Here is a 10,617-nt window from a genome sequence, read left to right on the forward strand (position 1 = left end):
GGGCGTGGCCAGCCCACAACTGACGTTTGACTTCTTTCCATATGTCCCAAACAGTGCATAGGAACACTGTTAATTCTATAACGGAAGAAAAACCTTGTACTTTTAAAATGCTTCACTATATTAGAAGCACAAATTGGTCCTTATATGGGACGATAACTAAAATCTTCATAATCAACATAGTCCAAGCCCACATAGGACTCATCTTCCCCTCCTCCGACGAAGCAGTGGAATCCAGTCAGTAGGTTCTCCCCTTCTCAGTCCCTGGCTGGCAGGTGGAGAGAGCGCTGGGGTCGAGGTGCAGGAAGGTGCTGCGCCTTGGCCAGAGCAGCGCTTCCAGCTCCAGGCTCTGCAGTCTTGCAGAGTTGCGCGGAAGGAAAAGCCAGAAGGCCGGAGTACAGACTGGCTACGCCAGCACAGCTTGCCCCGCCCCCATTCCCCCACCCCAGACCGCCCCGCCTGTTTCCCAGATCAGAAAGAAGAGGTCAGAGGTTTACCTTGGCTTTTTGCTTTTCTTACTTGTAAAGACTCAGAAAATTACGTTGATCTTCCTGAGTGCTAGCCTATGTTAGATCTTCCATTTGTCAGAAATTTTCATTTGCTCCTCCCATCTCCTTGCCCACTTTATTTCTCTTGTTTCAAAAAGGCATCCACATGAATTTGTCTGACATACACACACACACACACACACACACACACACACACACACACACACACTGTTTATGTGCAGTTTGTGTCTTCAGGTCAAATGGATTAACCTTTCCTCTGGGTACTTCTTTCATGAGCCGCTGTACTTTTTAATCTCTCCCCAGTGTCACTCCAACTCTTTACAGTCCTCGTGTTTGACAATTAGGAGGGCCCCAGCCCCAGGGAGCACTCTGATGACTCTAAGACAGATCCTTCACGGGAGCTGTTCAGGCTAGGGAGGGATGAGGCTCAAGAACTGTCCTCTCTGACTTCCTTCCCTGCCCTCCCAACCTGCGATGACCCTGTGGAACCATGGAGAACTGCCCTGGTGATCTCCAGAGCCCTCTCAATGCCCATGCAGTACAGAGCCCAGCAAGGGGTCCTGTACCCCTGGGAGTCACGCAGCTGCAAGTGCACTGAAATGGACAGCCACTGTCCCCCAGCAAGCTACTTGGAGATCCTTCCTCAAGTATCTTGCTGGACTTGCTCCCAAACCCTCATGCGTCTCATATTTTAAATAAATGAGACCAGGCTCAGTGAGGGTGCCTGAACATGCGTGTTATGCACTGCCAAGACAGGAACTGTACAAGACACCCCAAAGCCAGTGAAGGCTTTCTCACACTCAATATTTTTGTTTCTAGAGGGAAGTACCTTGGGCTGCCCCATCCTTCTGAAGACTCTCTCCAAGGCTTATTATGTCTAAATAGCTCCAAACTATCACTCTCATGAACAGAGTGATCCGCCACATTCCACTCCCATGATGCACAGGGGAAAGGAGATGGTAATAGGGTGGATGAGGTTGTGAATGCCCTGCCCCCTGCTTACCTGCTCATCCAGTAACCAAAGCCCTGACATCACACCGAGGATCAGGCTGGGCTGGGGACCAGAAATCTAAAAAGAAAAACATTGACCCTCTCATGTAGGCAAGGCAGGTGACAGAACATGTTTGCTCTTTGCTGACCAGAGTTTAAGCACCCACCCCTCAAGTTGGCCTTATGTCTACTGATATGAGAAAAACACAGCCTACCATTGTAGAAAAGAGGCCGTTGACCACAGGAACTAAGATGTGTTTCCAACAGTTTGAGGGTTGGCAACCCAGTGGCGAGTTAATGAGTTTATTAATAAATTGTTATTAATAAATTGATGAATGTGAGGATAAAATCAAACCATTCAGCTTGGGGACCACCCAGAACAATTACAACAACTGCAATGCTAGTCAACATCTACCCCCCTTCTACCCAACCATCCAGCTATCCATCCATTCAACCACCTAACCATTCATCTATAAATCACCATCTATCCATCCAGTTAGGCATTCATCCACACATCCATCCATCCAATTATTCATCTACTTACCCTCTTCCCATTATCCATCCATCTATCCGCCCACCCATCCTCCAATCACCCATCTATCCACCCATTAATCCATCTTTCCATCTATCCATCTACCTACCCTCCATCCATTCATCTACCTACACATCCATCCATGCATCTATCTATCCCTTCATCCATTCATTGATCCAATCACCCAACAGTCCATCCACTCACTCATAACATATCCACTATGTGCTGGGTTCTGAGTTCAGCCCTGTGTGTTCCCCATGCACATAACACCTGTTTAAAACAAGGAGACTGAGACTGGCATAGGGGCTACTTATAGCTTCAACTTATAACTTTTCAATATGGCACCCAAGGGTCAGGTAGACAGGGAGGCAGTTAGGATCCAAGCAGTTAGGGTAGAATGAGGTTCCTGTCCAGGCTCACTACACACCAGCTATGTGACCTTCAACTTGTCTCCAGGGAGTTTCAGGTCTGGGAAGGTTGGATCCTCCTCTGGCCTGGCCCCTACTTCATCCAGAGCAGCCCAGGAAGGCAGCCTGATGTTTATTTGGTTATTAGATAACCAGGCCCAGCACCCTTTCTTTGATCAGACACCCCTGATAAGGAGCAGAGGAAACAGACCATTTTATAGCCAGAGTTTGGAGGGTGATCTTATCTTCCCGCGGTGCTTTTCATGGGGACAAGGATGGGAGGGAAGTGTTTGCAGAGGAGGGGGAGGGAGCAAGCGTCTGACCCCTGTGCTTTCCCATCCACTTACCCTGGACTTTGGCTCAAGGGAAGAGGCCGGAAACACACAGAGTAGGGAGACTAGCCCCCTCTCCCTCTCATGAACACCTGGCCTGCAGCTGCCCCTCCCTCCTCCTGTCCCCAGCAAGACTCCTGTGTCCAGCCTGGACCCTAGGCAGCTCTGACCCCCTGGGAAGCCCCCTGCAGTTAACAGTGTAGACAGCCTAGCTCTGGAGGTTGAAATGCAGTAATGCCCTGGGACATGAGTCAGAGCAGCACAGGGGACCTTACAGCAGCTGCCATCGCAAATCACCCAGGTCTGGGGCACAAAGAGGTCAGGAGCTGAGGCCACTGCTGCTCCTTTAGCTGCAGACAAGGTCTGGACAGCGCAGCTCCTTCCCTGCCTCCCTCCCTCCCTCCCTCCTTCCTTCTCTTTCTTTCTTTCTTTCTTTCTTTCTTTCTTTCTTTCTTTCTTTCTTTCTTTCTTTCCTTTCTTTCTTCATTTCATTCTTTTGTTTCTTTGTCATGGCAAAAGACACATTTGAAGTCAATGAATGAAGCTTAGCTTCAGTTTCTGCCTTCCGTTCTCATTTGGTCTCTTGGTAACTCAAGCAGTGTCCTCTTCAAACACCATTTGTTATCCTTTCCTTTGGGTTGTTTTGGTTTGCTTCTTACTTTCTCAGAGTGAAGTTCACACTCCCCCGTGCAGGCAGGTGGGGTGGCCCAGCCCCCTGAGCTGCAGTCTCCTCGTCCACGCGGTGAAGAGCACTAGGCCACTCAGCCCAATGTCCTGTCTAGCTTCGTGCACGATCCTGAGCTCTGTGCTCCTGCAGGGCTGCGCTGAGCCTGAAAAGACGCCGTGGAATCATGCTTCCTGACACCCCCACACTCTGCCAGGCGAGGCTGCGGTTATGGCCTGAGAATTTCCACTGGCGACCTGCAGAGTTGGAGTGGAGCCGACAGTGTCACAAGATGAAATCCTCATGGAGACAGCATCACAGGACAAGCTCCTTTGCTTCCAGCTGTCCAGGCCTGGGGTGAGAGTCTCTGATCTTGAGCGCACTTCATCACTGCATGACATGGGGCAGACACTAGCTCCTACCCCTTCTCATTGGCTTGCATGAACATAAAGGCCTCAGCACCTGGCTTGCTCCAAGTTCTCAAGAAGCATTCACCATGCTTCTTATAAATAAACCAATACAACCATCAGCACATGCACCCCACACTTGGTGGGGAGTCCCCCTTCCCGTAACAGCAGCAGTCAGTTCTGAAAGTACAGAATTATACTCCCACCTGGGACATCAAGGTGACACCCCCTTTCTACAACAAGCTATTAACACTTAATCCCCCATCTTCACCTGAGACTTGGAAATGCCCACAGTCAAAAAGCCCAGAGGGAGGGTCCCCAACCACTACCCTTTTTAAACTGTCATTATAAATTTTGCATATTTAAAGACACATAATTGCTACAAATAATCACAATTATATAATTGCAAATAAGCACCCCGAGGAACTCTCCTCTGGCCCGTAACAGTTGTCCCTTGCATACCAACTTGGTGTGTGGCTTGTCACTGTCGTCTGTCTGCCAGGGAGGCTCAGAGCAAGCTGCCTCCTCAAGGCCACCTCAAGCCTCATGCTGCTCATGGTAATGAGCAGCAGAAGCCAGGAGAAAATATCATTTTCAGGAAGGAGCATGGCTGTCTTCCACACACTTCCACTGGTGTAGGATCATGCTGTGTCGTGCTCCCTCCACCTCTGGCAAGGAGGAAAGCAAGGGCAGCCTGGGGTCCCAGCTGGGGGTCCCTGGGGATGAAGACAAAGGGCTTATGAGGCTCTTGGGGGCCTCATCTAAGTTTCTGGTAAGAAATCCAAAGGGCAGGAGGGGTTCCTCTGGGCCCTCTGGGAAAACAACCCATAAAAGTGTGACAGGTCTGAAAGCCATGAACCCTTCGAAGGAGCAGGCTGACCGCCCATACAGGCACCTGGACACCAGCCTGCGCCAAGGAGACAGGCTCTCTCCTTTTCTGCCTCTTGGCTGTTCTCATCTGTCCTCTTCTCCACTCCTTACCCACACCCTTTTTCTTTTTCTCCCTTGCTTTCTGATCTTCCTCCTTTACCTCTCCCAGTCCACGGCAGCACAAGAAAATGGGCCTGGCCACCACTAGCCCATACTCCAGTTACCTGGATGATCCAAGTTGGGAGGAACAAGCCAGATTTACATTTAGCATGCAAGTGATTCTCTTTCTTCATTCATAAATCCAGTGCTTTCACACTGCTGTCCCCCCCCCAGGTGCCCACACACCTTTCTCCAAGGCTTGCCTGCCAAACAGGATGCCACGAGGGAGGCCCAGTGCCAGGCTGGGATCTGCAGGGACCAGTTGGGAGGCATCCCGCCGTCCTCCCCCTTGCAGCTGCCTAGCCTCTGAGCTGCCACCCCAAGCTGACTCACCCAGAGGAGAACTGAGGGGTGGTGGCAGGAGGAGGAGGAGTTGGGGTGGGGAGGAAGCCCGCCCTGGCGGCTCCACACTTTGCCTAGACGCAGCAGAGCTGGGGACAGCTAATTACACAGAGCAGCTGCTGGCTTGGGGCACCCGGCCTCTTTCGCAGCACTACTGTGCTTGCTGGGCTCCAAGTTGACGCGACTTTTCCAAGTGTATGTGGAAGGCTTGAAGAGAAACTTCAGGGGTCCCGGGACCGGCGGGGCTGCGAAGCTTCCCTTACCCCGCGCCCTTGCCTTGCAGAGCTCGGCCTGGCCAGGGCTGCGCTTTGGCGCGAGGTGGGCGCCGCTCTGGCTCCGCGGGGACGAGAGTTGGGGAAGCTGTCCTGCCCGCTGGAGAGACTTGGGGGAGCCAGGGCCACGGGGCAGAGGGGCGTCGGCGGGGTCTGCGCCGCAAGAGAGGTGCGCGCTACTGGGAGCTCCCGCCGGGAGCGGTCTCCACCTCCTCTGGCGTTCGACCTATGAGTGTGCGGCTCAATTTCCAGCTCCGTGGCCGGGGAGGTGAGTGCGCGTGAGCGCCGGGGCGCGGGACCTCGAACTCCTTCGCGGGACCCAGCCGAGCGCGCCGCCCGCCCCAACAGGATGCCCGCGGCCATGCTGCCCTACGCCTTCGTCCTGGTACTGCTGGGAGGTAGGTGCCACCCTCGCCCGCCGGCTCACCCCTGGGGTAGCGACGGAGGGAGCTTGGGGGTTGCGGATCCCTGAGGGCCCTCGTGGACTGCTGGCTGGTGCACCTGGTCAGTGGCCCCCGGATCTTCCTCCAGCCTCACTTGGTTGGCCTCACCCCAAGGGTGCTTGCTGGGAGCAGCTCCTGGCCTACAGCACCCCAAGGGTGCTGGCGTTTCCCAAAAGATGCAAGAGTATCCCCGCCTCCAAGGGCCAAGCCCAGGATCAGGGTACTGCGATTGGTCTTGCCCTCTGAATTGGAGAGCTGTGGGTACTTAGGGCTGTTTCCTGCAGCAGAGTTAGGGGAGAGTGGAGGGGAATGCTGCTACTTTTAGGTTGGTACCCAGGAGGCCTGATGGGACCAAGGGGACCCCAAGAACCCCTGGTAAGGGAAACAGAGCCTTCTCCAGTGCTAATGGCCAGCCCATGGTTCTTAGGACTAGCTACAAATGGGAGCTGACTTCACTGTGCCATTATGGGGGCTCGGTCACCACTGGCAAAAATGACAATTGTGATCACAATCTTCAAAGTGTGCCAACCCAAAGCGTCTTCACGGGGCAAAGGGCTAAGAGCTCTGGCCTTGGAGTCTGAGTGTCCACCACAGAAGTGGAGATGAGCTTCCTATCAACCCATGTGGGTCTCCCTCAGCTCTTTCAGCCTCAGCTCTTTCACCTGTCAAATGGGCTCAGGAAAGCCATAAAGCACCTAGGATTCTTGTGAGATTATAAGGTGGCATGTGGGAGGAAGCCTGAGCTGGCTGCCTGGCACCGCATGGCACTGAGCATGCATTCAGCTAATGGCAGCCAAGGTCACTGGCTGGGCTGGGAGGTTCTGCAGTGGGCTGCACTGCCCACACCCGAGGCCACCCCCATTTGTAGGCACAGAGCAAAGTGTGGTCTGGTACTAGAGCTTTTCAACCGCAGCCTTTTCTTCCCAGCCCCAAATGTCTATGCAAGCTGTTTTGAGAAAAGATGAAAGGGCCTAAAGGAGGTCCAGGGAGCTTGCGCTTGCAGTCTGAAGAGTTGCAGATGCGTCCCATCAAAAGGTACATTCATCAAGAGCTGCTTCCCCTGCTCTGCTGGAAGTGAGCGGTCACACAGCTATCCCTTGCGCATCTCAGCAAACGCAGGCCTAGTCCATGGGCTTCCTAGAAGGTAGGGTCTGGTAGTGGGTGTTGGGACAGCTGAGAGAGTCGCAGTGCTGGGTGTCCAGGTGGGGAGGAGAGGGAGACCACTGCCAGTTTCTGTTCCTCCAGCTCCCTGAGCTCTTCTAGCCAGTGGCGCCAAGGCAGTCCAGAGCAGTAGGACATATTACCCCCAAAACCTGTGGTCTCGGTCACAGCACACAGGGCTGTTGTCCTTGGCAAGCCCTAAGCTTCTCGTCATGCCAATAAAAATCACTGGAAGTTTAGCATTGGAGCTCACTCTTGGGTAGTCTGCTGCCTCCCTCCTTGGTGACCTGTTGCCGGGCAAGTCACACAGCTTCTACAGGAGAGACGCCAGAGGTGTCCAGGGAGCCAATGAGAATGGGTCACCCACCCTGGAGCCCACTGGCTGGTGGCTCAGGTGCAGAAAGGCAGTGGCTCTAAGCTGGCCTCCTTCATAGCTGCCAGTTCTAAGCCCAGCACCATTTTCTATTGGGTGTTTTTCTCAAAAGTCTTTTGTCCCACTGGCTGCATCCCCAGATCGCAAGATTCTTCTGCTTTAGCGAAAGGAAAGAGAACCCAGTTAATCCTTAAGCTGCTTATGTAATCGAGGTACCTGAGCTGAGGCAGCCTGAACTTCATTCCAGAAACTTTGGATAGAATGAATGACACCCTAGCTGCCCTGCCAAGGGAATTCAGATTGAGGGTACACACACACACACACACACACACACACACGCACGCACACCAGGGTTTCTCAGCCTCAGCACAATTCATATTTTCAGCCAGATTCTTTTTGAGGGGATAGTGGGCCAATCATGGCATCAATGGCCTCTTCCAGCCAGGTGCCAGTGCCCCCCTAAGTCAGGAGAACCAAAAAAAAGTCTCTAGACATTGCCAGACGTCCCCGGGCACAACTGCCCCCTGCCAAGAACCATTAGTATGAACAGATCAACCTCAATCGGTAGCTTTTCACAAGCATCTTTTCTCCGAATCACTGGATTGGATGGACTTCGTCATTCTTGCTCTGAACAATCAGGAAATCAAGGGCACAGTGGGGCCTCAAGAAAAACAACACAACCTAGGTGGCTTCTAATCTGGACGTTGATTTTTCCCATTTGTTCTCCTTCTGTCTGTATTTGACAATGCCCTGTTTCGGACAATGTCCTCGCAGTGGATGACAGGAGTGAAGCCAGGGCTTGTGAAGTCACCCACTGCTGCTGCCCTGCCTTTGGCCAGTCCTGAAATGCCAGGTGTGTCTCAGGCCATTTATTCAGCTACCAGATGTGGTTTCCACCACAGCAATTTCAGCTTTTAAAAATCTCCTTATTCAACAATTTATGCTTCGGGAAGAAAATAAGAAACCGCAGCTTCTTCTTCCTTTCTGTGTGTGTGTGTGTGTGTGTGTGTGTGTGTGTGTGTGTGTGTGTGTATGCATGTGTAGTTCATCTTTCTAGCTTAGGTTCTGTTTATCTGCGGCCATATACTCTGTGACAGCAAGTTATAGTTTAGAGTCAGGTCAACCAGGACAAAATCACAGGCTGTTCCATAATAAATTATTCTTGATGTAGGGCGCTGTTTTAAATCCCACAATAAAAATGGGGAAGAAAGTTAATGTAAAATACATTTTGGGGGGGAAATCAAAAGTGAACAGAGATTAGTAATCACATTAATTATTTAAAATAAAGAAAGTTAGCCACAGGAACTTCATCGTGCCACTTGGCAAGTCCCAACTGAACCGTCCTGGTCAGCTGTGTCACTTAGCTACTGACCGAGGCCATAATCTCTAAATAGGCAGCTCAAGGTAAGTACAGCAGATTCCTTGATTTCAAAACCATCTGGATGGCAAACCAGTTAGAAGCTACTGATGAGGAAATCTTTGTGCAATGTATTGGAAGTTAATTGTACTAATGAGAACTTGAAGCCAGAATGAGCCCCTTTTAAAACTTCCAGGATAGGGTGGTCCACCGCCAGCACCAGTCCACAAAATGAAAATCAATAGCCCAATGCAGAGGGGAAGAGAGGCTATTAACATCAGTTTGAACTTGAGGGTGACTAAGCTGAGCTAGGGGAACCCTGGGGAAAGAACTAAATCCAGAAGTTGGCGCAGGGGCTTGTTATGAGCTGAGCCTGGCAGTCCGGTGTGGTTGCTCCTTAAATGAGAACAGCTTTCGGGAGTATCTGTGCAAAGCCAACCTCTTTCCCCTTTGGATTTTCTGACTGTCTCCAAAAGACTTCAGCCGAAGAAACTGACACCTGGGAAACAAGATGCACGTGGAGAGTCCAAAATGAAGTGGCCACACTGGCGAGCTTCTCCCAGAGAAGGTCAGACCTCCTAGCGGGAAGGGCAGCCAGTGACCTGGTGGGCAAAACTTGTGACCATCAGGACAACTGCCTGTGTGCTTAGCCGTCAGCGGGGTTTGGCTGAACCTGGCACATTTTGTGCCCTGCGGGGAGTTTGGGAATACCGTGGTGGCAATAGGTGCTGGCCCCGCCCCGGCTCTGTTACCTTCCCTTCCCCCTCCAGGGCCTATTCCACATCCCTGGGCCTAAGTCTCCTCACTGAGTTGGGGATGGTGACAGCTGTGGTCTCAGCGTGCCTGGAGATTAATAGGATGATGTGCAGTCATACTTAACACCAAGTACCCAGTGACCCCTTTCCTGTGATGCAAAGACAGAGCCTGTCCTATCCCCCCAAGCCCAGAGAAGGAAAAAGAGGGTCCTAGCCAGCAGACCGCTTCAGCATGAGCTTCGGGGTGCCCTTAGTGCCCATCTCTAGTGGGCACCATGTTTTCTTCCTGCTCTGATGTACTATGTGCCTGTAAGTGCCCCTTGACAGATTCTTTTCATCTTTTCTTGAGACAGGGTCTCACTATATAGTTCAGACTGGCCTTAAATTCGCTTTGTAGCTCAGGCTGGCCTTGAACTCACAGCGATCCTTTCTGCCTCAGCCTCTCCAGCGCTGGGATTATGGGCGTGCTACACCATGCTTAGCTTGAACCTTTTGATTCTTATTTAAAATTAAAAAAACCAACAAATACCAGCAGCATCTAACATCCACTAGGCGCCTGCTCTTTGTAAGGGCTGCAGGAGCACTGTATTATTTCTTCTACAATTTGACACAGGCGCTGCTTTTGACACCTGAGGAAGGGGCTGACACTGGGGTAGGTTGTGTTGAAGGGCAGAGCCCTTGCTGACTCCCACTTGCTCAGCAGCCATCCAGAGCATGTGAAATTCTGGACCTGAGAAGCCCAGAAGCCACCGCTCTCTGGGGGTCCTAAGGTGCTAGCAGCCTCTAAGCATGAGTCCATTGTCTCCCATTGCCCACTACAGAAGAAAACCACAGAGGGTGGGCTTCTTTACCAAAGCCAGGAAGACACATGGTGGTGCTTATTGAATGCGTTAACAGTGGAGCTTTGAGGGGCTGCAAGGCAGCTCAGTGGACTAAGCACACACTTAGGCAAGCACAGGGGCCGGGGTTCAATCCCTGCACCACAGCCCATGAGGGCCCTGCCCCTGAGTGTGCTGAGTGGGCCACTGAGACTGGCATGGTGGCGCA

General features: G+C 52.0%; 1 protein-coding gene across 1 annotated transcript in view; it reads left to right on the plus strand.

Moving 5' to 3' along the window:
* Positions 1-5,295: 5,295 nt before the first annotated feature.
* The window catches only part of Apcdd1l (APC down-regulated 1 like), a 53,152-nt gene continuing 47,830 nt past the window's right edge, over positions 5,296-10,617 (plus strand). The window contains exon 1 of the mRNA XM_023707518.1: positions 5,296-5,879. Within this exon, the coding sequence (XP_023563286.1) occupies positions 5,831-5,879 (49 nt within the window). The 5' untranslated portion in view covers positions 5,296-5,830. The remainder of the gene's footprint in view (positions 5,880-10,617) is intronic.

This window comes from Octodon degus, unplaced genomic scaffold, assembly GCF_000260255.1.
Source record: "Octodon degus isolate 3935 unplaced genomic scaffold, OctDeg1.0 scaffold00296, whole genome shotgun sequence".
Lineage (NCBI taxonomy): Eukaryota > Metazoa > Chordata > Mammalia > Rodentia > Octodontidae > Octodon > Octodon degus.